Raw genomic sequence first — 27,988 nt, forward strand, 5'->3', positions numbered from 1 at the left:
TTTAATTATATTTTTATTATTGTGTGAGTGCAGGCACGTGCTTGCCGTGGGTGTGGAGGTCAGAGAACAACCCGATGTCTGCCCTCACCCTCTGCCTCTTTTGTTGTGCACTTGCCTGCGGATTTGGAGGACTTTTGTCTTGCCCGTAATCTCTGGGATTGCTGCACCAGACTCTTATGTGGGTACTAGGGACTCAAACTCGGGTCCCCACACTTGTGCTTTACCTGCAGGGCCATCTCTCCAAAAATCAAGTTCCTGACTTGATTTCAGAAGATACTAAAGGTTAATTTTATAACTTAGTTCTTGAGGTTGTCAAGATGAAATGTCAAGGAGAACTACAAAGGACAGGATAAAGGATAGCAAGAATATATCTAAATCCGTTACAGATAGAGATATGGCAGTTACTAAATAGTCTCTTCCTTAGATTTTCTTGGTTGTTTGCTTAGAAGAAATGCAGCTGATGTGAGAAGATAGCAGGTGCCCAGTGCCATGGCAGAGAGGCTGTGAAAGAAAGTTTTTTTTTTTTAAAAAAAATATTTTTTATGGTTTATTTAACTTTATTTTATGTGCATTGGTGTGAAGGTGTCAGATCCCCTGCAACTGGATCTTCAGACAGTTGTGAGCTGCCATGTGGGTGCTGGGAATTGAACCCGGGTCCTCTGGAAGAGCAGTCAGTGCTCTTAACCACTGCGCCATCTCTCCAGCCCCCTGAAAGAAAGTTTTTATGCTGTTTTTTCTAGTTCTCCACAACTTCATTTTTAAATAAATGGTCTAATCGCAGCATGCCTTTATACTCAGCTTTCTTCTTTGTTGCGGCTGCCTGATTTTAATGCTTTGTATTTGTTTTTCAGTTCTGGAAATTTCTCAGCTATTACATCTTTGAATATTTCTGGTATTCAAAGTGAATCCTTTAGTATGTTTCCATGTATGTATATGCCTCTGCCCCCTTTTTGAGTCAAGGTCTTACTCTGTAGGTTTAGCTGACCTCAAACTCAGGATTTTCTCCCTGCTTCAGCCTCCTGAATGGCAGAGTACAGGCATGTACAGAGTACAGTACAGAGAAACACTCAGTTTCTCTTTCTGGCATATCTGAATTCCATTTTCTTTTCTTTTTCATGTCTGCTTTTTTGTTTTTGTTTGGCCATTTTGTTTTCGTGTCCTTCTTATAGTTGTTCCTGCAAATAAGCTTATTTTAAAATCATTTTTAAAATCTTTGCTTGTTTTGAATAGTGGCTCAGATTGTTATGATCTTAATGCTAGGGTTTTGAATTTTTTTTTTCAACATGTTTGGAAGTTTAATTTTTCCCCTTTCTCTCTGAGACAAGGTCTCACTGTGTAGGTGGGGCAGGCCACAGCGTGAGATCTTCCCACTTCAGCCTCTTAAACTGTTCAGTTACAGGCATGGGCCATCATACCCAGCTGCAGATTTCCTCCTGGATTTTTCCTCACTATGTCATGCTAATATGCTCCCCCAGTCTCCAAGTAAACCTAATTAAAATCGGTAGTTCCAAGTTTCCAATTCTGTAAAAAGCTAAGTCCTGTAGCATGAATTTTATTTTACCTTAAAAAAAAAAATTGTCACTGGAGACTTGTACTTTACACCGCTTGTATCTCTAATCATCCTTCGGCTTTCTTAACTCCTTTCATGGAGAGGGATCCATGCTCCAGATTACTTTGTGCAGCTTTCCTGTCCTATCATAGATGAAGCTTTTGTCCTATAACCTAGCAAGCTGAACATCCTCAGTCCTCTGTCCATTTCACAACCTACAGCTCAGTAATAATCTGGCATACCGTCCGCCATCAGAAATGTCTGCTGTTTCTGCCTCATTGGACATGTATCTTCTTTGAACAGAGGAATGTGTTTGTGTCCTTTATGTATCTCCACATAGACAAGCAATATTTCTTTACCTTATTGGCTGCTGGCTCTGTTGCATTTTATTATTTTTCTCTTAATTTTATTTTTTCATCGCCTACCTCTGCATGTCAGTAGGTAATCATACCAGTGTCCAGTTTCAAGTCTACTTTTACTTGCATCTATATCAGAAGAATATCTATAGAGAGGGGTTGGGATGGATTTTAAAATGTACATTATCAATTTAATTATAGAAAACTTTGTAAAAAATTTTTCTCTCAATATTATGTTTGAGACCTGTATTGCTATATGTAAATCTACGCCTGCTTCTGGCTGCTACAGAGTATTCCTTTGTATGCTTGAAAGTCCTTTTTGTTTTGTTTTTAGAGACAGGGTTTCTCTTTGTAGCCCTGGCTGTTCTGGAACTCACTTTGTAGATCAGGCTGTCCTTGAACTCACAGATAGCCACCTGTGTCTGTCTCCCAAGTGCTGGGATTAAAAGCATGCGCCACCAGTACCCAAAATAAGTACCATATTTTGACATGTATTTTCATATGGTAATAGTTACTTAGGCAAATGCAAAATTCTTATTGCTAATACCCTGTGATAAATAGCAAAAATATACATCTATGTGTAGACCTATGTAACTTCCTCTAAAGATGTTAGGTCTGTGCATATTTGACTTTATTGTTGACATGCTGTTCCTTGGGAATGTGAGCAATAGTTACATTTTTAAGTGTTTTTTTTTCTTTTGAGACAATAACTCCTGTCTCAACCTCCTGAGTACTGAGATTACAGGCATGTGCTACTGTGCCCCACCTAAAACATTTATTTGTGTTGGGGTGGGGGTCATGGGTGCTCCTGGCGTAGGGTGTATATGTGGAAGACAAAGGATAACTTTTTGGATTCTCCTATTGTAAGATCAGGGATAGAACCCAGGTCATCAGGTTTGCTCAGTAGACACCTTCACCCCCTGAGTCATCTCACTGGGCCTCAAACACCTTTTAAATAATAATTAACCTATCTTGTGAAAAGACACAGGTTTGCCAAGTAACAAGCACCTAATGAACATCTGAGATAAATGTAGTAATCTCCTTATCTCAAAGTTGTTCTGAGGACTAAATGACTTAAGACAATAGTTTTTATGTTTGTTTGCTTGTTTTTCCATAGTAGGAAACAGAAACCCGGGGCTGATGAGAGGCTCAGTGAGTAAACGGCTCGCTGCACAGCATGAGGACCATTACCTCGCAAGCCGAGCAGCCTGGGGAAAAGCTGGGTGCATCTGTAGCCCTGGCACTGGGAGAGTGGAGACAGGTGGATCCCAGGGGTGCTCACTGGTCATCCAGTCTAGCTGAAATAGTGAGCTTCAGGTTCACTGAGAGACACTGTCTCGAAAAATAAGGTGGAGAGTGATGGAGCATGACATGAGTCTCTGCCTCCACATGTGCATGCACACACAAACGCACACATATCTCTACATACTCACACCCACACACACAAAGAAAACAGAAATCCAAAACTTACAAACAAAAGGTGAGTCCTTAAGCAATTTGAATTATCATTGTTTGATGGAAACGTTTCAGCACTGATGCTCCCATAAGACACCACTCTAGAATTCCTGGGGTGACAGTGTGAAAACCCACTGAGACATTTAATTCCATTTTAGAGAGGTATCTACATTATTAAATAATTCCTCTTGCTTTCGTTTTTGGATTCGTCTGTTACTATTTTATGAAGTTTAAACAAACAGTGGTATTTTTTCAGAATGAGTCTTGTAAGTGCAGTATCTCTGTAGGCCCTTGATTCCTAAGTCCTCAGTGGAATTACCATCTCCCGTCCTAACAGCTGTTTAAGGTAAGTGTGAGGAAGATGCTGATGGCCTTCCTGACACGTGTCAGCTGACACTGGGCCTTGAGAAATAAAGCTGAGAACTCTTGTCCCTAGTTTAGTACCGTGCTTTTTCCTCAGATCACATAGTGGGGTTGTGTGTCCCTACCTGCTCCTTTTTCTTGGGCGCCATCCCATGACTGGAAACAAACACCTATGGCCCGTATTTGTTCTTACAGTCGTCTCTTCCATCTCTTGCCTGACATCTATTCATGTTGATTTCTTGTCTCTGTTTTGGCCTCATACTTCCAGTTTGAATTTTATTTGGAATTAAATTCAAGTCTAATGTCTGGAATGTTTGTTTTTCAGTGATCAGGAACCTCCCTATTCAATGATTACATTACATGAAATGGCAGAAACAGGTATTTTAAAGTTTTTATTTTTAATGCGCCCTATTAAAATATTGAAAAATGTATGACTACCTTTTTAAAGATAAAAGATTGTAAAAATGCCATATGTAACAGAAAATGTTCTGTGTGTATGGAAGTCTCCTGTAAAAGTGTCATAAGAACCGTACATTGCATCCTCAATATTGAGCTACTCATCTCAGTGATGATGGTATCTCATTTGATATTGAGATTAAAAAATTTATTGGTGGGTCTTTGTACTTGTCGTATTGTTTGTCTTTCAATATCCTAAGTATTATTCTAAAATCGAGCCAAGTGCTGAGTTTACATAGTTCAGTCCTGTTCAACAAGTGAGTTGCTTAAAACTATTTTAATCATAATCTGATAATCATAATCAAGGCCATAGCTTAAATTTTCTCCAATTAAAGATGCCCTTGAGTCACAAGATACCTGTAACAGGGTTTTGGCTCCATCATGGCAACTAGGGATTTATGATAGTACCCAGGTCAGCTTCTGGCTTCTTAAAGGCACTGCATAAAGGCCAAAAACGTTCCTTTGTTAATGTGAAGTCCTTTTGTATGTTCTCATGTTTTCAAAATAGTGACTCCTTTATGTAATCTTCTTGGTTTACCCCTAGATGAAGGATGGTTGGATGTTGTCCAGTCTTTAATTAGAGTTATTCCTTTGGAAGATCCATTGGGACCAGCTGTTATAACCTTGTTACTAGACGAATGTCCATTGCCCACTAAAGTAAGTTAAACTAATCTTCATGGAATTGTCATCTGTGCCATCTGTACACAGACAGCATGAATAATCACAGAAGCATTTGATAGACTTTATATACTTGAGGTCTATATTACTGGGTAGGAGTAAGAAAATTTTTATTATTAATGAAGTGCTATATCCTCTATCAGTAGTTTTCATTTTTTTTAATGTTTAAAATAGAAAGATTTGTATCTGCAAGGACAGTCTAAAAAGTAGAAGAAAATGAGCTGATTTTATCTGCCTCTGAGAAACTTCCTAATAACCAGGATTTTCTATTAAGAAGAAAAGTACAGTACCAAAAGCTCTTCTGAGTCTTTCTTAAGCACAGTAGAGGTTTGCATAGCCCGGTTCATAATCTAACTAGGACACAAATATTAAATTTTCATTGCTTTGGCCTTTACCTTCTACAGACCGCCTCCTTACACACATTTTGTTTAATTTGAGACAGGGTCTTATGTAGCCTTTACAGGCCTGGAACTCACTTTGTAGACTAGACTGGCCTCAAACTTAGAAATCTGCCTGCGTGCTGAGATTAAAGGCATGCACCACCATGCCCGTGCATACTTTTAAAAATTTGGATTCTGATATATTTTATTTGTGTGTTGAAACCTCAGACACTTGAGTAGGAAAATATGAAAAAGAATGTCTTTAGCTTAGTCATTGTCAGGTTGGTCATTGCCTATGCTAATTTTTCCATTTTTAATTTGCCTAAAAAGTTGGTGGGATTTGTTCTTGCCTGATAGAGCTTTTTGTAAACCCAAGCACTGTAGTACATCCCTATAATTTTAGCACTAGCAGGTAGAAGTAGGAATTTAGGAGTTCAGGAAAGCCTTGATGCCTCGGTTACACAGCAGGTTTAAGGACAGCTTGGACTACATGAGACCCTCTCTTTAAAAAATAAGTGCCCCAGCCTGGTGGTGGTGGCACACGCCTTTAATCCCAGCATTCAGGAGGCAGAAGTAGGTGGATTTCTGAGTTCGAGACCAGCCTGGTCTGCAGAGCAAGTTCTAGGACAGGCTACACAGAGTGGTATTACAGGTGGCTCATGCCTGTAATCTCAGCATTTGGAAAGCTAGCATAGGGATTACATGACCTCAAGGCTAGCCTGGACTATATTGGGAATTATAGGCCAGCCTGGGCTGGACTACTATGAGCCCTTGTCTTGGGGGGAAAAGTAACTTTTTATTTAAACATTACTAGGTCATAATTATTTTTGGTTTTATGTTTTTGGATTTGTTGTTTTAAGTTGGGGTCTCACTATGTGTGTTTGGTTTCTTTTTGAGACAGTGTCTTGCTCTGTAACATAGGCCGGTCTTGGGTAGCCCAGTTTAGCCTTGATGCTACAATTTTCATGCCTCAGCCTCCAGAGTCCCAAGATTTTAGGTATGTTCCACCATGACCAAGTTACTGTAATTAATCATATTAACATTTAAATGTGTTTAGTCTGGTTGATGATTCAAGAGTATGTATATTGTAAAGTGGATGTGGTAATTCATACCTGTAATTTCAGCACTCGGGAAGTTGAGGCAGGAAGATTACCACAAGTTAAAGACCATCCTGGGCTATAGTGAGTTTCAAGATAGCCTTAGTATATATAGCTATATGTATGACTGTATGTACCAAGACTCCATCTCAAAAAGCAAAAGTATAAAACATGTACTATCTATAACTGGTACATTTTGGATAAAATGAAATATGGCATTGAGAAAACTTAAGGTTGATCAGATATTTCCCATCAATAATGATACAATTGGAGTAATTTTATAATTTTGTGTGATCATTCCAAGTTCATTGAATACCTTTTTATGGTTTTGTTTCCAGGAATTCCCATGGGAAAATAACGTATGGAGTATATATTCATCAAATCTGTTTGTAACTTTTTTATAGGATGCACTCCAGAAATTGACTGAAATTCTCAATTTAAATGGAGAAGTAGCATGCCAGGACTCAGGCCACCCTGCCAAACATAGGAACACATCTGCAGTCCTTGGCTGCTTGGCTGAGAAACTAGCAGGTAACTCTAGCACATGCCACCCAAGAGCCTTACTTGCTTGACATTGAAACATCTGTGCTGCAGACATTTATGCTGTCTGTTATAGCATAAGGAAGCTGAGTGTGGTGGCTCATATCTGTAACCATAGCACTGTGAGACAAAGGGCTGAGAGTTCAAGCCTCCCCTGCGTAGTTAGAAGCTAACCAGACCTATGGGAGACCTTAAACAAAAAACAAAAAAGGAATGAACAGAAATTAAATAAATGGAAGAAAATTACTCAAAAGACAGTTACATGTAATCTAATTTAGCTTTATTTTTTCAGAGAAATTTAAGATAAATTTGTCATTTTTTTGCTTAAGACAGGGAAAAGGCAAAATATAGTATAACAAATAAACATTATATACATTTATAGTAATGAATATTACCCATTTTAGGAATATTAACAGCAAATTGCATGAGAATATCTCAGCCAGTTACTTTATGTATGTTGGAAGAAATAATGGATTGAAAATCAGAACACCTGGGTGCTGGTCTAGACTACTATCATGGCTCTCTTTTTGGTGGACTCAGTTGCTAAGCTGTGAAATGGGGATGGTAGTAGGAACAGCCTGAGAGAGGAGGCCTGAGGAGTGTGCATCAGAGAGCAGAACTGAAGCAAAATAATTTTGTTATTAGTTACTGGTTTAAAATAGCATGACACTTTTAATTATATCCAGTGTTTGCTGTGTTTGTCTAGGTCCTGCAAGCATAGGTTTACTTAGCCCAGGAATACTGGAATATTTGCTACAGTGTCTGGTAAGTAAGACATCAAAGATAATTATTGTCATCATACAGATTGTCTGTTTTTCTCAAATCACCAGCATAGTTCCTGGTGCAGAGGATAGGGTGAGTTATAAATTTTATGTACAGGTGTTCCCTGAGTGTTTGTTTATCACCTCCTATGATTAGAGACAGAAAGGAGAGAGAGAAAGAGGTGGGAATTTATTATAAGCAAATAATAATTGAATTGGGCTAGTTTTATATTTAGTCATAAGATAGCTGCTAGGACTTCTTGTGTGTACTTACAGTCTACAAAATAGTAATGGAGAATACCATCCCACCAGTCCACCACACCTCCCCACACCCAGTGGAAACAAAATTACATGGCTTTCCAACAGTAGGCCTGGTTCCCAGTGTATAGCAATCTCTAGTCCTGCCCACCCTTCCCTTTACAGTTAAAATATCATTGGTAGAATGATGAATGTATCACCCATGAAGCTGGCGGTTTGTGGAAGCTCTGTCTCCCTATTGCACATAGCTCTTGCCTGCAGTATTGACTAGCCTGTGCTTCTAAGTTATTTTTGCAAGCCTAGTGAGCATTGGTCTTTTTAAAAATCTCTATCCTAAAAGAATTCATTTGTTGGTGCCTACACAATAAGTGATTAAAATAACCCTTATACAGCTCTGAGTGAGCACTGGTAGGTACCAAAGTAGTAGGAGGGTCATTTTCCTTCACAAAGCTCACTATAATGTAAAGAAATAGAACCATTCAGACAGCAGTTAAATTACACTTTATGACAGGATGTGATCGAGGGCAAAATTACTTCCTCCAGACTGAGTGCTGTAAGAGTTCTGAGAACGTGAAGGGATGGGTGGGTAGGGGTGTGATAGGGTGACAAGGGGCCTGTAATAATCGTGGAAGACAGACTTCCTGATGTGGTGGGGCTTAGCTAGCTCATGACAAGGTTAAGATTAGTAACTCACAGTGAGTTTCCAGGCTAAAGCAGCATGACAGAAGCCAAGTGGCAGAGTTATCTGATCAGAGAAGATAGTGTTCAGAGGGAGGAGAATGTGAATTGGAAGATTTGGAACTGGAGAAACAATGCAAGAGAGTTAAGGAAGTGGCAAGGATAAAGATGCTGAAAAGGCTTTATAGCAGGGAGAACAGTGCTTCTGTAAACTGGCGTGCGCCACTACCACCTGGCTATGTAGGCCTCTCTTTAGGTGGGTGATGTAAATTCAAATATGAGCTAAGTACACTTCTTATCTCTCCTATCAGCAGCAGCAACTGTAGAATTCCCTGCAGGAACTAGATTAAAACTAAGATATTGCCGGGTGTGGTGCTGCATGCCTTTAATCCTAGCACTAGTGGACAGAGGCAGGAGGATCTCCGTGAGTTTGAGGCCAGCCTGGTCTACAGAGTGAGTTCCAGGACAACCAGGGCTACATAAAAGATCCTGTCTCAAATAAAAAACTTAAGATGTTAATTGATAATATCATTATTTATAGTTCTAGAACTGGTATTTTCTTTGTGGTTCCTAAAGGTCATTTTTAGCTATAATTCTGCTTTTCTTTTTGGCTTATTTTAATGAGTGTAAGTATGAACATTATTTTAGTTAACAAAGCCATAGTACAAATGTCTAGTGGCATAATGCATTTAATAAGATACTGCTGAAATGTCCATTTCTATAAATAAACCCAATGATTTTTGAAAAATAGATTAAGAGATTCTATCTTAGTCTCCATTAGCCAAGTGGACAATTGAAAATTTGAATGAGGGAAACTTTTCTGCTGTTCCAAATATATAATCTGGCCTGTATTAAGGAAGAATATGAAGTTGATTCCTTACTACCTCTGCAGGGGTGACTTTTGTTTTTATCTTTTGTTGTCTTCCAGAAGCTACAGTCCCACCCTACAGTCATGCTTTTTGCACTGATTGCACTGGAAAAGTTCGCCCAGACAAGTAGGTATAGTGACTTCTTGAACTAATGATCTTTGTTAGTTGTAAAAAATGAGCCTACACTTTAAACTCCATCAAATGTACATACATTCTGGTTAGAAAACCATCAAAGTATATCAAAAGCAAAAACAAAGATTGTTCTCAACTAAGATTCTAAGCATGGTGACTATAATTTTATAGATAAAACTTGAGTGATAAGGGGATGGCGAGATGCGGCAGCAGTTAAGAGCGCTTGCTTTGCAATCATGAAGACCTGAGTTTGGATCCCAGTGCTCATTAACAAACCTGGCACCTCATGCATACCTCTGAGGTGAACAAAGACAAAACAATTTCTGAGGCTTGCTGGCTTCCAGCCCAGTCACAAAAATTCAAGCTCCCAATTCAAGGAGTGATCCTGCCTCAAAAGGAATGGTGGAGCTTGTAGACGAGGACACCAGTGCTCTCTTCTGGCTTCCATGCATGCCTCGCACCTGTGTGTATATTCACACAGACAAATACATACATAAACCACACAGAGAGAATTTAAAGGAATAATTGCAGTGACATGATGAGGCTGGAGAGATGGTTCAGCAATTAAGAGCACTTGATGCTGTTCCAGAGGATTGGAGTTTGGTTCCCAGCACCAACATTGTTGGGCAGCTCACAGCCACCTGTAGCTACACTCCAGGGAATCTGAAACCCTCTTCTGACCTCTACGGGCACTCAGACATACATGGCATACACATTCACAGGCTCTTATGGATATACATAAATAAAAAGTAAATCTTAAACTGTGTGTTATGATACATGCCTTTAATCACAGCACTTAGGGCACAGAGGTTGGCGGCTCTCCATTAGAGGCCAGCCTTGTCTACATGGGCAGTTCCAGGACAACCAGAGCTACACAGAGAGACCCTATTTCAAAGAACCAAAGTATAAATAATAATAAATAATAACCAAATAAATATTTTCAAAAATAGTGATGAAAATGTAGAAATTAGCCACAGCTTTTTGCTTGTGTCATCCTTAGAGGGAAGTGTTAGTGAAAACTGTTCTAGTCTCCAAATTCTGTATTGTCTCCCCTCATTCCTTACTACCACTAATCTGCCCAGTATATCCTCCTCCTCTGCCATTGTTATTTAAAGATCTCATCCTTCTAAACAGGTGAAAATAAATTGACTATCTCTGAATCCAGTATTAGTGACCGACTGGTCACCTTGGAGTTGTGGGCTGATGATCCTGATTATCTGAAACGTCAAGTTGGCTTCTGTGCCCAGTGGAGCTTAGACAATCTCTGTGAGTGGGGGTTGTCCTTTATTAAAATGTGTTTCTGCTTCTATATATTGATATTTTCATTTTATTTATGGTGCGTTGTGGGTGGATGTGCACATATGCAGCGGTTAAAGGATAAATTTCAGGAGTTGGTTCTCTTTTTCCACCATGTGGGTTCCATGTCATCAGGCAGCTGCCTGTACCTGCTGGGCCATCTCACCAGTCAAAATTTGTTTACATTTCTAAATCCCCGTCTTCAGTAGGATCAACAGCCTTCCTTTTGCAGTAATGAGTGGGAGTTTTTAATAAGCATCTCTACTACAGGTTGGATATACTCTAATAGAAGTATCCTAGGCACCTTTCAGATGAGAGTTAAGTGGAACACTTCTCATTTAGCATTCCCTGGGTCACAGACCTTTACTGACAGCAGCTGAATCAGATGCCTTAATTATATAGCTCTGTCTAAGAACTTCCCAGCACACACTTTCCTCACTGCCCATCAACTAGGTCCAGCTAACTCCACCTCTGGGCCTGTTCACACTTGTACTTTCTTCTTTGCCTTTCCTTGTATATATGTGCATGTGTGTGTTTTATTGTCATGTGATGGAATATGTGACATGAACAACCTAATGGGAAGAATTACTTATTTTGGTTCATAGTTTCAGAGCTTTCAGTTTACCATGGCAGGAAGGTGGGAAGAACAGCCCAGTCAGGGAGGCCAGAAAACAAAAATAAATTCAGTGCTAAGGATGGGTTCTAGAACCTTGTTCATGCTAGGAAAGTGTTCTGCCACCGAGCTATAGCCCCAGCCCTTTTACCTTCTTTGTACTCTTCTCCTTATCTCAGATGGTCTCCTCAAACCCAAATTAATTCTTTCTTATACACTGGCAGTTTTTTTTTAACTTTTTCTGCTCCGAAAGCTACTAGAATACAAACCAAATTGCTGTACCATTACCTATCTCTATTGCTAGCACTGTACTAATGTACAGTTAAACACATAACCTCTAATTCTTGCTCTAACATGGAGTACAGTCTATGTAGTGCTAGTTAAAGGTAATTCTGAGTAAATGCAATTTGGAAGATGGGAATATTGTATAGCTATAATTTTAGCATTTGAGAGGCAAAGGCAGGAGAAATGAGTTCAAAGTCATCCTCAGCTACATAGTGAATTTAAACCCAAACCGAGCCACATTAGACCCTGCCTCTAAAAAACAGAACTACACAAAACAAAATGCTACTATCCCGAGCATTACACACTTAATCCTATACTTGGGAGATAGAGACAGGTAGATCTCTGTCAATTGATAAGTTGTCGGCCAGTCAGGGCTACACTTGAGACCTGTTATTTGGATTTTGTTTCATGCACTCTAACAGGTACAGAAACTGGAAACACCACGCTTGCAGTGCTGCCTTTTCTGGCCTTTGCTAATTAGTCCGTGTAACAGCACAGCTAAGATGCTAGGTCCGACCAGTTCTCCATTCTTTGACAGCTAGAGATGACAGTTTTCCCTTTCTTCCAAACCATTACAGTCTGCCCTAGGAAACATGACCACCTTTTCTTTTGCAGTTTTAAAAGAAGGTAGACAACTAACCTACGAGAAAGTGGACTTGAATAACATTAGGGCCATGCTGAACAGCAATGATGTCAGCGAGTACTTGAAGATCTCACCTCATGGCTTGGAGGTAAAGCTTTCACAGACCTTTTGAGGGCTAAAACTACTTTCCCCCCATTTTTTTATGCTCAGCTTAAGAACAATGGTTAACAGAACAGGTAGAGGCTTTTCTTCTATCTGAAGAGTGGCTAGAGGTAGAAGTGGTAGAGATAGAGACTGCTTCGGGATGCCACTCACTCAGTTACACCCCACAGAGCTGCATCCATTGCAGCGCTACAGTGCTTGTTGACTGGTACAAATTGTCTGAATTGTTTGTTTGTGGTACTCAATTCCTAAGTAAGTGTTCTACTACTGAGTTACAGCCCTAGATAAATATGTTTTTAAACACTTCAAAATATTTTATCTTATGTATATGGATATTTTGCCTGCATGTATGTCTATGTACCATTTCCCTGCCTGGTGCCTGTGGAGGCCAGAAGTCATCGGATCCCCTGGATCTGGAGTTACAGAAGTTTGTGAGCCACCATGTGGGTGCTGGGACTCAAACCCACATCCTTTGTAGTCAGTGATCTTAACTGCTGAGACATCTCTCTTAGCTCTTTATCTGTTTTTAATCTTTGTCATTTTATTCAACTAAAAGAATGAAGACAGATGTTTCCCAATCCTTCTGCAAGTACCCACGTAGCCAATTGTTCTAGACCTGGTGCTTTCCTTTCTTGTGTTGGATACTGCCAATTTTATACTGCAGATGATAGAAGAGCTGCTTTGTATACAGGAAAGTACCAAGGACGAGGCATTTCAGGATTGAAGTATGCGTTGAACAGTGGTTGCCAAATCCCTTTTGTCATTTTGTCTTTGAATTCTATGTAGGTGCCCTGTCTTTACCTTTCTCTTTCTTCATCTGATGAAGACAGTGTTTGCATTTGTAAAGATGCTAATCCTAAAGCAAACTCTCTAAGTACTGAAAAACAAAGCCAGTAGCTTTAACTACTTGCAGTTGCAGCTCTCTTTGAAATCCTAGAAGTCACTCAGTTTGATGCTTTAAAGTCACTGAAGATGGACAGTGGAGCATTGATAAGAAAAGCTCTGTCCCGTCTTCCAGTTACTGATGGATTGATTTGTACTCCTTGGTTCTGCCAGGCTCGCTGTGATGCCTCTTCCTTTGAGAGTGTCCGCTGCACTTTTTGTGTGGACACTGGGGTGTGGTACTACGAAGTAACAGTGATCACTTCCGGTGTCATGCAGATTGGCTGGGCTACTCGAGACAGCAAGTTTCTCAACCACGTGAGTACCAGGGAATGCAAATGAAACAGCAGCAGCTTGCTTTTCTAGTGGACAGGTAGATACGTTTATCTCCAGACAGGTTTGCCCAATAACTAGCTGGTGCCAGACGCCTAACAGAGGCTTGCTTTGCTGATGTAGAACTAGGAAACAAATGGAGATGCCTCTCGGCCTCTGGGCTTTTCCCTTTTTTGCTTGTTTGTTTGTTTTTGTTTCTGTTTTTCAAGACAGGGTTTCACTGTGTAATAGCCTGGAACTCGTTTTGTAGACCAGGCTAGCCTCGAACTCACAGAGATCAGCTTGCCTCTTTCTCCCAAGTGCTGGGATTAAAGGTATGCGCCACCACCGCTCAATTAGAGATGTGTCTTTATGGCTCTCCTGTAGTCCCAGCCATATTTGGGACCCAGTTATCGAACTGTAACAGGGGATATCTATTTTTCCATTTTGTTTTTTGTTATTTTTGAGATGGTGTTTCTCTGTGTAGCCCTGACTGTCCTGGAACTTGCTGACCTCAGACTCAGAAATCCACCTGCCTCTGCCTTCCGAGTCCTAGTTATAAAAATGTACACCACCTGGTACATTTATGTACCACCTGTACATAAAAATGTACAACTAGCCTGGTTGGCAATGGATGATTTTTACCTTGAGATTAAATTTTGGAAACCTTGTAGTGTTTGGAAACCTTGTAAGGTTGCCAGAGAGATGATCCGGTAGTTAGGAGTGCTTTCTGCTCATCCCAGAGGAACTGAGTTTGGTTTCTAGTACCCACATGAAACTACTAACAACCACTTGTAAATCCAGCTTCAGGAGATCCAACAACTCATTCTGGCCTCTTTGGGTACCCACACACATGTGGCACACACACACTAACATACACATAAATAAAAAAATAAAAATTCATCTTTAAAAAAAGGAACATTTGAGTGGGCAGTGTTGGTGCACGCCTTTAATTCCAGTACTCAGGAGGCAGAGGCAGGTGAATCTCTGAATTTGAGGCCAGCCTGGTCTACAGAATGAGTTCCACAACAATCAAGACTATATGTAGAGACTGTTTCGAAAAAAAACGAAAGAGAAAACTAAAAAAAATCTTTAGCTGGGTGGTGGTGGTACACACTTTAAATCCCAGCACTGGGAAGGTACCGGCAGGCAACCTCTATTGAGTGCAAAACCAGCGTGGTCTACAGAGTGAGTTCCAGGGGTGCCAGAACTGTTAAGCAGAGAAACCCTGTCTTGGGGGGCAGGGGGTGGGGGGGTCCTGGGTCCTGTCTCAAAGGAAAAAGGGAACCATGTATAAATTCTCTTCTCATTTGATTTTTACCTTGTAATTAATAGGCACATTTATTTTCAATATTTATTTATCTTTTGTTTTAGAAAGTGCTGAAGTAAAGGGAAGTCTAAATCTGCTATAGTAAGCAGGCCTGGGATACCACTGATGTGAGAGTGTCATGGGACCTTCAGGTGGATACTTTTCCTTTTGGAAATAAGGTCTTGCTAAACTAGATCATTATATGACCCAAACCTGAAACTCATGGTGCTCCTCTTACTTCAGCCTCCCAGGTGCAGGGATATAGACCTGCAGCACCACACCCGACTAGACATACCCTTCAACACCTAACCCAACTGACTTTCTACTGTTAGTCAAATTTTATGATACATGAGCTTTCTTTTTGGAGAAAACATCAGTGATGGGTGCAGCAGGAAGGGTCCTCAGTCCTTGGGAGGCCTAGCCAGCTAGGTTGAGTCAAGGTCAAGGCTGCAGGGCTTGTGGAGGTAAAGCCAAAGACAAGGAGTGGATGGATCCCTGTCACCAGGCCGGGCCAATGCCTGGTCAAAGACATAAACATCTAGTCCCTAGAGGAGATCTGCCTCTCCATGCTCACTAAGAAATCCAAGATTATTGATTTTTCCTAGGTGTATCCCTAAAGGATGAGGTTCTAAAAGACAGAAGCAGACAATGCTGGTCAGTGGACCAAGTTCAAGGCTTTTGTTGCTATTGGAGACTACAATGGCCATTTTGGTCTTGATGTTAAATGCTCCAAACAAGTAACCACTGCCCTCCAAGGGGCCATCACCTTAGCCAAGCTTTTCATTAGCCTTGTGTGGAGATGCTACAAGATATCAAGCCCCACATCATCCCACACAAGATGGTAGGCCACTGTGGCTCTGTGCTGGTGTGCTTCATCTGGGGCAGAGGCACTGGTATTACATATGCTCCTGTGCCCAAGAAGCTGCTACTGACAGCCTGTTTTGATAACAGCTGCACATCAGCCAGGGGCTGTACTGCCCCCCTGGGCAACTTTGCCACCCTTGATGCCATCTCATGCTAACCAACCTCTGATCTCTAGAAAGACACTGTTCAAGACAAGTCTCCTTATCAGGAATTCACTGACCATCTTGTGAAAATGCATACCAGAGTCTGCATTCAGAGGACTTGAGTTTTTGTACCAGAAAGATAAAGTGAATTAAGTGTAGGGGAAAAAAATAAGTTATTTGAAATCAATTCAGCTTTGTCCAAGATTATTTTGTAAAGCTTCTAGACTAGAAAGAGAATAGTTGTAAGAAGAGGGTAATGGGCAAGGCAGGGCTGACTGGACTCTTGCATTGTGTGGACTCCAGTCTGCTGCTGTTTATTTGGGAACCTGTCATATTTGAAAACCTGGTATTATTTTGAGCTGCTGTGTAGTCAAAAGTTACTAGGTCTGGAAAATAATTCCATTGTTGTTGTGTGATGATTTTTACTCTTTTGTCTTTTTGAGTGCCTCTCAGCTCCCAAGTAAATCACATACAGAGGCTTATTCTTAGTTATGAATGCCCTGCCCTAGCTTGGCTTGTTTCTTGCCAGCTTTTCTTAAATTATCCCAACTACTTTTTGCCTCTGGCCTTGTCTCTCTTTCTCTGTCTGTCTGTCTGTCTGTCTGTCTGTCTGTCTGTCTGTCTCTCTCTCTCTCTCTCTCTCTCTCTCTTTCTGTATATCTTACTTTCCTTCTTGCTCTGTGGCTGGCAGTGCCACAGTGGTGGTTGACCCCTGGTGTCCTCCTCTCCTTGTTCTCTTGCTCCTTGTTTTCTGTCCTCTCAGATTCCTCCTATTTATTCTCTCTGCCTGCCAGTCCCGCCTGTCCTTGCTCCTGCCTCTCTATTGACCATTCATCTCTTTATTAGGACTATCAGGTGTTTTAGACAGGCACAGTAACACAACTTCACAAAGTTAAACAAATGCAACATAAATAAAAGTCACATACCTAAAAATAATATTTCCCAACACATTGTCTAGTTTCTAACATCGATTTGTCAGTTATATGGATACTGATTGCCTGTTCCAAATAAATGTCCTAAAAGTAGCTTTCTTTTTTAACATTAAAAAATAATCTTGAGCCATATTTGGTGGCTCATGTCATTAATCCCAGCACTGGCAGAGACAGGTGGATCTCTGAGTTTAAGACCAGTTTAGTCTACAGAGTGAGTTCCAAGACAGTCAGGGCTACACAGAGAAACCTTGTCTTGAAAAAAAAACAAACAATGGCCAGGCAGTAGTGGCACAGGCCTTAAATCCTAGCATTTAGGAGATAGAGGCAGGTGGATCTCTGTGAGTTCGAGGCCAGTCTTGTCTACAAAGCAAGTGCCAGTACAGGCTCCAAAGAAATAAAGATAAAACAAACAATAACAGCACTAATTTTGAGCTGGCATGCCAATCCAAGTCTCCCAGCCTAACAAGACCCTGTCTCAAAAAGTCAGTGTCTTTAGTCTTGTCATCTGATTTCTACAGTCTCCCTCCCCCCTTTTTTAGATATCTTTTTTTTTTCTTTTCACAGTTTCCATTTCAAAACTGAGAAAAGTTGAAACTGAGAAAAAGGAAATAAAGAATAGGACCAATGCCGGGCAGTTGTGGCACACACCTTTAATCCCAGCACTCGGGAGGCAGAGATAGTCTGATCCCTGTGAGTTCGAGGCCAGCCTGGTCTCTAAAAAGCAAGTTCCAGCACAGCCAGGACTGTAACACAGAGAAATCTTGTCTCAAAAAGCCAAAAAAGAAAAAAAAAAAAAAAAGAAAAGAAAAGAAAAAGACTAGGACTAATTCCTATTTTACAACAGATTTTTACTTTCTTTCTAAAAATGAGGAAAATCTGCAAGGATTACTCAGTCTTCTCATTTGAAAGTGATAAAGCAGGCCAGAAATAAAGAAATCAGGGATTTTAAAATAAAGGTACCTTTTCTATATATTTTTCTATTGGAATTTTCTAGTAGTCATACTAATAATAATAACACTTATTTTTTTTAATGATCAGTAAAGCTTATGGCTAAAACTGTTTCTGTCCTAGAGTAGTAGATACTTGACACCTCGAATTAATTTGTGACAGGCTTTTGGGTTTTTAGATTTACTCTGTGTGTGTGTCTGTCTGTGTGCGTGTGTGTGTGTGAACGCGTGTGAATGCATATTCATGCTCGTGTATTTGGAGACCAGAGGAAGACATCAGATCTCCTGCAGCTAGAGTTAAAGTCAGGTGTGAGTCATCCAACACGGTTGCTAGAAACCAAACTCAGATCCTCTGCAAGAAAAAGAATGCTTTTTACCTCTGAGCCACAATTTTACCTTTTTTTTTTAAAAGCAACAATTATTTTCCCTGATCCAAGAACTAACTCAGCTAGAATCCCAATTAGAAATCTGTTGAATTCAGATAGGATGTCTTTTTCCAAATGTAAGCTTTTTGTTACCATGACATTATTCTGATGATCTTTCATCTTTTCACTTGTATAGACAGCCTGCAGTTTTATAGCAATAAATTATTGTGCAGCTAACACCTGTTTATAAAGATTTGAGGTCTTTATAGCACCTTTATTGTAATTCTTCTGCATGGGTTTCAGTTTCAAGCAAATAAACAAAGTATTGGGCTCAGATAATGGAACATTAAAATGAGAAACTGTAGGATAGTTCTTTGGTCACCTACAAGATAATTTGCCTTGTTTTGTGTTATTTTTGATGGAACATTTTGAGGACTAACAGTACAGTTTGATTTATCTAAAATATCTATTTCCTTCTTATGAGCATCCAACAGGATAAGTCTTTCACACACTTTCCCATTTTAAAATGAAGAAAAACCATGATGGCGCACGCCTGTAATCCCAGCACTCAGGAGACAGAGGCAAGTGGATCTCTGAGTTTGAGGCCAGCCTGGTATACAGAGTGAGTTCCAGGACAGTCAGGGCCACACAGAGAAACCCTGTCTCGGGGGGGTGGTGGGGGAGAAAAAGGAAAAGTAATGACTTGGAAGCCTATTGGGAGCTTCCAGACTCTAAAATAGTAGAAAATAGACTGTGAGGTAATGCTGGAATCTAGAAAAAGGAAGTTAAACAGTTAGTATTTGGGGAGGCTGGTCTGTCTAGAATGCAACAACACTATTGTCACAAATAAGCCCTACCCATCCTCCTGGGGTAATGGGGGGGAGTCTGATGGGAAGGACCTGCCAGAGCCTAGTGAATCTTAGTCTGCTTGCAGAGCAAAAATCAGCACACTGTCTCCTAAGATGCTGAGTAATAGAAAGGTTTGGGGATGTTTCATATCAGGAAAAAAATAAATGACTTTCCTCTTATGGTGGAAATGAGTCATACTATTCCATCAGTGATAAACTATAATAAACATTTTTTAAATTGCTTCTATTGCTATAATATACATGACTAAGAAACAAGAAATTTAAGAATACAAGAATATCAAGCTAGCTACCCTATTCTCCTAGGGATCTGACATTACCAATGATAACCAATGTTAATCCTACTAGAAATGTTTTTAAGATGAAAGAACTTACTCTAAGATGTAAGTTCATTAGGCATCTACTTCTTAGCTCTGCAGAAGTTGAGCTATGACTAAAATTGAATCAGAGTTTCCCCTTGTCCTGTAGTTTCACCCAGAGGATCTTGCAAGGTGATGGCTTAGTCAAATGTTTTATCAAAGACTTCTGCATAGTGTGCATCAAGTACTAATTCTAATTCAGATATTCATTATATTATAGTTAAGCAGTTTGTCAGAACTCTCTCCTGTCTATATCCTGACTACACTCTTTATCACATAGAACAAACAGGCTAGCGGGAACTAAGGTTTGTGTTTAATCATGTTTCATTCCCTTTAACTCTGTTCTTCACCATTGGTGCTTAAGGATGACAGTTGTTTGACTTGTTTCTGTCTCCTCCACTTCTTCCATACTTCTATTTCTAAGTATTTCTCCCCTTTGTAACTGTTCTTATGTGGAGTTTGGTTCCTAGCACCCATGTTAGATAGCCTATAACCAACTATATGCAGGGAATCTAAGGCCCCCTTCTGACCTCTACAGGTATGCATACATACATACATACATACATACATACACACACACACACACACACACACACACACACAAATAAAATGAATTTTTAAAAAATATTTTTGTTGTAATTGACTTATTTTTTTAGACAGGAGCAGTATGCGTGCTCCATGACATGCTTGTGAAGGTTGGAGGACAACTTCCCGGAGACTGTTCTCTCCTCTTACCCTTTAGGTCCCAGAGAGCAAACTCAAGTTGCCAGGCTTGACAACCAGTGCCTTTATTCACTGAACCATCTCCCTGTACCTGTTTATTTTTCTTGTTTGTTTGTTTGTTTATGGGCAAGCACTGAAAATAAGATCTCACTCACAAACACTCCTGGGCAGCACACTTGTGCAGGTGAGGTGCAGGGCCTTCTCTCCCAGTAGGGGTAAAATGAGGGCAGGTACCAGAGTCAGCTCTCCTGCCCTCAGGGGTGGCTTACCTGCACTCCTGACACAGGACAACAGCAGGATATCCAAGAGGAGCCCCAGTGAGAGCCCATTATCAGTGATCTAGCAGAAGCCACGGGCCTAGAACCAGACCAAAGACTATTAGCAATGAACTCTTACAAGTAAAGATGAATAGGCTAAAGTGTAATGAATGTGGCTCTCAGAGGAACACGACAGCTGCCACAATGTCTTGTTTGGTTTGGTTTGGTTTGGTTTGGTTTTTGATTTTTCTTTTAAATTTTGCTTTGTTTTAGTGGTGAGATTGCAAGAGCAAGGGGTAGATGCAAGGGGATGGGAAAATAAGTAGGATCAGGTGCATGATGTGAAATTGACAAAGAATCAATAAAAGTTAAAATAATAATAATAATAAAAATAAAGATCTCACTCACCCTTTTCATTTGTTGAGACAGGTCTCATGAACCCTCCTAGCCCTGCCTCTGCCTCCTAAGTCCTGGTATTTATAGCTGTGCCTGGCTCCCATTCACTCTTGTATATTAATTCTGGGCAATAATTGAAAAAAAAAATTTCTAGCGGTGGTGGCACAAACCTTTAATCCCAGCACTTGGAGGCAGAGACAGGTGGATCTCTGTGAGTTTGAGGCCAGCCTGGTCTGCAGAGCAAGTTTCAGGACAGTCTCCAAAGCTACAGAGAAACCCTGTCTGGGGGTGGGGGAGAAAAGGGGGGAAAAAGGTAGCAAGTAATAAAAGAAATTGATAGTTGAGAACCTATAAAATTTTCAAATTGAACTGTTGTCAAAATAGTTTTGAGCTAAGTACCATTCATAAAATCTGAGGATGTGGGCATTTTTGAATCTACCACATTCAGGAAAGTTCGCTTGGCCACAGGGAAGTGGCAAGTCTACAGATCTTGTAAGTTTAAATTCAAACTAAAATTTGCTTTTCTTAGAACTAGTCTACAAGGAAGCTGACTGCCCTTCAGGAGGCTATTTCCTTTTTCAGGAATGGTCTGAGAACTAACCTGGCTTCCAGGTGTGAGCGCCTACAGCAAAGGGAGCACTGGACAGATCTGTGCTGTGGAGCTCCTGTCTGTTTACTTGGAGTTAACTAGGCTTCTCTGTTAAAGTTTTGGTATCTTCCAAGTGCTGTAGGCTTTTTCTTCATCCAGAAAAGCTTAGGATGCTACCTTCTAGGTCTCCCCATGTTAGAGTAGGTAGACTCTTGTTAATCTTCTGGGCCTTGTCTCTCTTCAGGAAGGATACGGCATTGGGGACGATGAGTATTCCTGTGCCTATGATGGCTGCCGGCAGCTGATTTGGTACAATGCAAGAAGTAAGCCTCATGTGCACCCGTGCTGGAAGGAAGGTATTCATTCTTCGCCTTGAATTTGTTGTCTGGGTTAGGACAGCTAGTTTTCAGCAGGCATTCACTGCAGTAGGCTTTAAATATCTTCATAGGAGACTTAGAGTCAGTATCACTGTCATGACTGTGAAAGGTATTCCCTGATAGACTTTACCTATTGTGGCAACTCTTCTGAAGCAAAAGCATTTCAGAATATTAAATTCTTAGGAGCTGTAGAAATGGCTCACATGTAGAAACATGTGCTGCTTTTCCAGAGGATCTGAGGTCAGTTTCCAGCACCCTGCCTGTAACTCCAGCTCCAGGAGAATCGAATACTTTCTAGCATCCATGGGCACATGCACTTGTGTGCACATAAAATACATGCACTTCTGTCTTCATCAGTGTTCTATTGCTGTGAAGAGACAACCATGTGCTGGGCAGTAGTGGCACACACCTTTAATACCAGCACTCGGGAGGCAGAGGCAGGTGGATTTCTGTGAGTTTGAGGTCAGCCTGGACTACAGAACTACAGAGTGAGTTCCAGGACAGGCTCCAAAGCCAAGAGAAATCCTGTCTCGAAAAACCAGAGAGAGAGAGAGAGAGAGAGAGAGAGAGAGAGAGCGCATGACCGTAGCAACTCTTATAAAGGAAAACATTTAATTGGGGCTGACTTTCAGGGTCAGAGGTTTAATATAGTACTGTCATGGTGGGAAGCATGGTGACCCACAGGCAGACATGTGCTGGAGAAGGAGCTAGGAATTCTACATCTGGATGGACAGGCAGCAAGAAGAGAGAGTGACAGTAGGCCTGGTCAAAGCCCACCTCCAGTTACATACTTCCTCTAACAAGGCAACATCTATTCCATTAAGACCACACCTACAATAATACCACACCCTCTGAGTCTATGGAGGCCCTTTTCATTCAGACCTCCACAGCATAATTTAAAACAATAAAACTAAATCTTAAAAAAAAAAAAAGTTGGCTTGGTGGCACATGCATTTAACCTCAGCAATTTACAAGGCAGAGGCAAGTGGATCACTGTGAGTTCAAGCCCAGCCTGGCCTGCCTATATAGCTAGTACCAGGCCAGCCAGAACCAATAGTGAGGTGCTGCCTGGACATAAATGGATAAATAAATAGTGATTCAGCGCTTAGGAACACTTGCTGTTATTTCAGAGAAGCTGAGTTCAGTTCCTAGCAGACACAGAAGGAGATGTTACAGAAGGAGATGTTACCACTAGTAACTCCAGCTCTGAAGGATCTGACTTTCTCTTCTGGCTTCTACTGGAACCTATATTTGTGTGTCATATGATCACATAAATGCACACACATACACATGAAATAACATTTAAAAAAAATCTAGCCCGGCAGTGGTAGCGCACACCTTTAATCCCAGCACTTGGGAGGTAGAGGAAGGTGAATCTATGTGAGACCAGCCTGGTCTACAGAGCGAGTGCCAGGACAGGCTCCAATGCTGAGAAACCCTGCCTCAAAAAAAAAAACAAAAAACAACAACAAAAATCTCTTAAAAAATAACACAAAATTAGAAAAAAAGATATGTGATTCTTACTGAAAAAAAACTCACCCTCCCTACAGTCAGTTTTGAGATAGTTTCACTCTGTCGTGCATGCAGCCCTAGAAGTCACTCTGTCATGGTCTGGCCTCAGCCTCCCAAGTGCTAGATTACAGGTGTGAATCACTATGCCACCTACTCTTCCAGTAAAGAAAGTGCTGTTTGTAATTCAATGTAGAACAATTGCCTACTAACCATGACGCCCTGTGCTTGCTGTCCCGTAACACACACACACATTACTGGGATGTCTAGTTTCCTCTTTGTGTTTGTATTTTGAATTAAAGGGACTATGGATATGTTAAGGACACTGGAATTGTTGTGATACTAACATGAGGATATTTTCAGAGATTATGTGGCTATAGATAGGTTTTTGGTAGTCAGGCCATGCTGTAAGTAGGGTCATAGGAAATTATGTTTAATACGTAAGTAAGGAACAGAGCCTATTTATTCTCAGGATTGGAGCTAGTTAAGAAAAATAGCCTACCTCTTTCTCCATGCATCCTTTTCTCATTTTCGTACACTAATCAACATTATAAACTGAAATGTCAAGCATGCTAAGAAAGCAGAGATTTGACCACTCACAGAACTAAATTGATAGTGTGGAAAAGGGAATGAATGAATCTGAAAAACTAGAAGGATACCCAGGGTTTTTTTGTTTTGTCTTGGTTTTGTGTGTGTGTGTGTGTGTGTTTTGAGACAGTCTCTCTACATAGCCCTGGCTGTCCTGGAACTTGCTCTGTAAACCAGGTTGGCCTCAGATTCACAGAGATCTGACTGCCTCTGCCTCCCGAGTGCTGGGATTCAAAGTGTGCACTACCATGCTTAGCCTAGGCACCTAGATTTTTGAAGGCATGTATAGCTTATGCGTTTGATAGAGGCACTGTCTTCAGAACTTCTTTTTTCAAGGTAGGGCTCACTGTTTAGTCCTTCTTGGCCTGGCATTTGAACCTGGAGCAGTCCTCCTGCTTTTGCTTCCCAAATGCTGGGGTTAAAGGTGTGTGCCACTGTGCCTGACTTCTTAGAAGCTGCCTTGTTAAGGAAATGTTTCTGAATACATTTATTATTTTAAAGTTTGAAAACTAGAAAAGTGTAGAGCAATTTTAATTCCTCTCTCCATCTCCCTCTCTTTTTCCTTCTACACACACACACACACACACACGCACGCACATTTTAATTAGGATTTCTATTGCTGTGATAGAATACCATAGCCAAAATCAAAATTTTGGCTCGGGGAAGAAAGGGTTTATTTCATCTTCTCCTTCCAGCATACAGTCTACCACTGAGGAGCCTGGAAACAGAACTAAAGCAAAAGCCATGGAGGAATGCTGCTTACTGGTTTGCTCAGTAGCTTTCCTATACACCCCTTACTACCACTCACAAAGGGCCCTCCTACATTAAAGAAAATGCCCTATAGACCTGCCTACAGGCAAGTCCAATGTGGACTGCTTTCTCTAATGAGGTTCTGCTTCCCAGATAATACCTAGTTTGTGTCAAGTTGACAGAATATAAACCAACTAGGACATATACATACATAAAAATGTGTGTAAGTAAACATACAAATGTATGTGGGTGTTTTGCATACATGTATGTTTGTACACCATATGTATTCCTGGTGCCCACGGAGGTCAGAAGGGAACTGGAGTTACAGATGGCCATGAACTACTACCATATGGGTGCTGTGATTCAAACTCAGGTTTTTTTGGAAGATCATTCAGTGCTCTTAACTGCTGAGCCATCTCTACAGCTCTAGAGAGTTTTTTGTTTTGTTTTGTTTTTGTTTTTTTTCAGCACTAAAAATTGGTGTGTATTTATTTTTCACTGTTAGGTTTCATTTACTGAACAAGTTTGTAGGTTATGAAAAATAACACTACTAGTGCTGGAGATGGAGCTCAGGTGGTAGAGAACTTGTCTGCCACGAATGGAGGCCCTAGGTTCAGTCTCTAGCACTGAGATAGCTGGGTACAGTGGGATAACCAGTAATCCCCAAGACTCATGAGATAGAGGCAATAGGATCAAAAGTTCGAGATTATTCTCAGCTACATACCAAATTCAAGGTCAGAAGAACAACAAAGTATAATTGACTTGTCATGGTGGGATGTACCTATAATCCTAACATTCAGGAGGCTGAGGCAGGAGGATTTCACATTTGAGACCATCTTGGGCTACATAGCTAGTTTGAGACTAGCTAAGGCCGCATACAAAGATCCTGTCTCAGAAAATCCAAAAATAAACAATAAAATAATGTTTAATGCTTTCAGTATTGTATTATAAACTAGAACAAAAAATGAGATCTCACTTTAAAAGAATGTGTGCTTTAAAACAAAGATATTTTTGTAGTTGTTATCTAGGGCGTTTTAAATCTCGCCCGAGAGACAAATCAGTACGTAATTTTATCTTACCCAGCATGTACATTTTTTTCACGTTTTAGCCTCTTGAAATTGGGATGCATCTTATACAGCTGATAGTTTGTCATGGTTTAGTGGAAGCTTTTTTCCTTTAACGCACAGGAGACAAAGATAAGCATGTTGAATATGAGGCTCCCGTTGAGGGATCTGGGTAGCACAAACCTAACAGTGTTTGGTTTATCTTCTAGGCGACACAGTAGGGTTTCTGTTAGACTTGAATGAAAAGCAAATGATCTTCTTTCTAAATGGCAACCAGCTGCCTCCTGAGAAGCAAGTCTTTTCATCCACCGTGTAAGTAGCTCTTTTCAGTCAAAGATTGAGTAGATTCATGGAATGTACTTTTCTCAAGAATAAAAAACCGAACACCTTTGTTCGTTTATCTAAGCAATTATGAGAAATGGATTTATCTTAATTATTTAGAGCTCCATTTGATATGTCCTCCGTGTCTAAGAGTTTGATACAGAAAGATAAAGGTGTCTCCCCTGGCTCACAGGCCTAACCTGCTTCCCTACTCCCAGAAGACTGACTGACTCACTCTGACTTTCTCAAAATGACTCTGTCTATGAACTTGGTCTTATATTCTGCTGACCCTGTGCTCATCTCTGTTTGTAGATCTGGATTTTTTGCTGCAGCTAGTTTCATGTCATATCAACAGTGTGAGTTCAATTTTGGAGCAAAACCATTCAAATACCCACCATCTATGAAATTTAGCACTTTTAATGATTACGCCTTCCTAACAGCTGAAGAAAAGATCATTTTGCCAAGGTAAGAGTCGGCCCAGGCTCTTTCCAGACTGTCTTGTGCTTCTCAAGGAAAATCATTACAGCTTATGGGAGATTTTTTTTCAGCATTGAACAAGTAACTTTGAACAAATAATCTCACTGAAAAGGTTGACTTTCTGAGAAATATAAATTAGTAAAACAGATCCTAGGAAATTGCATATAAAAAAGTACTGACCAGAAGATAGTGTAAAATTTATTTGAAAATAAAAATTAAAAGCTTTGTCTGACAAAAGCAGGTGGTTTCACAAGAGCTCTCACTATCAAATTGTAAATGATAGCTTCATTATTATTTAAAGCAGCAGTTCTCAATCTGGGTGTCAAATGATCCTTTTATAGGGGTCACCTAACACCCATAAAACATAGATATTTACATTACAGTTCATAACAATAGCAAAATTACAGGTATGAAGTAACATTGAAAATAATTTTATAGTTGAGGGTCTTCACAATATGAACTGTGTTAAAGGGTCGAAGCTTTAGGAAGGTTGAAAACCACTGATTTAAAGTATTATAGAGCCCAAAGAAAAAGAAGGAACATGTCCACATTCTTTTTATGAGTTAAATAATGTTGATGTAAAAATCAGAAAAGGGCTGGTATGGTGGCCCCTACTTTTAATCTCACCACTGAGGAAGGCAGAGGTAGGAGAATCATTGTGAGGTTGAAGCTACCATGGTCTCAGAAAAGAGAAAGCCTGTCTCCAAAAAGAAAAAAAAAAAGAATTAATAAAAATCAGAAAAATAGAACACATTCACACACATGCACAAAAATGCCAACTAACTTCACTGGAATATCTGTATAAAAATTCTTAATATTGGAAAATCAGTACAACTAGTAACAGACTTGATTTATTGAAAGCCACTTCTTTGGGGTGTAAACCGCATAACAAACATGCTAATACTGTTCTATAGCCATGAGCACACAAAAAGCCATCTGAGGTAACAGTCCATTGCCCTTATTTGACAGAAACTGACATTGGCCTTATCTCCTGAATGAATGTCTGCTTATCTTTCTTATAATATGATTGTAGTCTGTCTCTTCAGCTAGGGAGATATTCCAGCTGCTTCCTGGTAATTACACAGTATGAGCCAAAGTTTATCATTTGTTTTTAACAGGGCAGCTATCTGGGTCAGTATGCGGCAGGGGACTCACATAACTAGTGTTATATCAATAAGATAGTCTTTCAGCAGTCAAGGGAACTATACTGGCCAGGACATAGCTTGTGTTAAACCATCTGCAATACCCATAAATGTAACTGTAATGCAGTGAAATCCTGGCTTCTGTTTTGAAGCACAACATAGCTGTAAGCAGCCTCTTTCTTTACCTCACACCCCATCTCAGTGACTCAGCAGTTTCAGGAGAATAGAACATGTCTCAGTAGGAGCAGCAAAGCCTTGCAGTACTCTAAGAATGCAAAGACCACTTATGTGTGTTCAGGTATCTG

General features: G+C 40.3%; 1 protein-coding gene across 2 annotated transcripts in view; it reads left to right on the forward strand.

Moving 5' to 3' along the window:
* Rspry1 (ring finger and SPRY domain containing 1) overlaps positions 1 to 27,988 on the forward strand; it is a 53,197-nt gene that overhangs the window by 17,800 nt on the left and 7,409 nt on the right. For both annotated transcript variants that reach the window (XM_048432357.3, XM_048432346.3), the window contains exons 3-13: positions 4,049 to 4,101; positions 4,724 to 4,836; positions 6,739 to 6,865; positions 7,581 to 7,639; positions 9,500 to 9,566; positions 10,707 to 10,838; positions 12,382 to 12,497; positions 13,568 to 13,711; positions 21,700 to 21,811; positions 25,953 to 26,055; positions 26,377 to 26,529. In XM_048432357.3, the coding sequence (XP_048288314.3) occupies positions 4,049 to 4,101; positions 4,724 to 4,836; positions 6,739 to 6,865; positions 7,581 to 7,639; positions 9,500 to 9,566; positions 10,707 to 10,838; positions 12,382 to 12,497; positions 13,568 to 13,711; positions 21,700 to 21,811; positions 25,953 to 26,055; positions 26,377 to 26,529 (1,179 nt within the window). The remainder of the gene's footprint in view (positions 1 to 4,048; positions 4,102 to 4,723; positions 4,837 to 6,738; positions 6,866 to 7,580; positions 7,640 to 9,499; positions 9,567 to 10,706; positions 10,839 to 12,381; positions 12,498 to 13,567; positions 13,712 to 21,699; positions 21,812 to 25,952; positions 26,056 to 26,376; positions 26,530 to 27,988) is intronic.

The sequence above is a fragment of the Myodes glareolus genome, chromosome 22 (assembly GCF_982192425.1).
Source record: "Myodes glareolus chromosome 22, mMyoGla1.1, whole genome shotgun sequence".
Classification (NCBI taxonomy): domain Eukaryota; kingdom Metazoa; phylum Chordata; class Mammalia; order Rodentia; family Cricetidae; genus Myodes; species Myodes glareolus.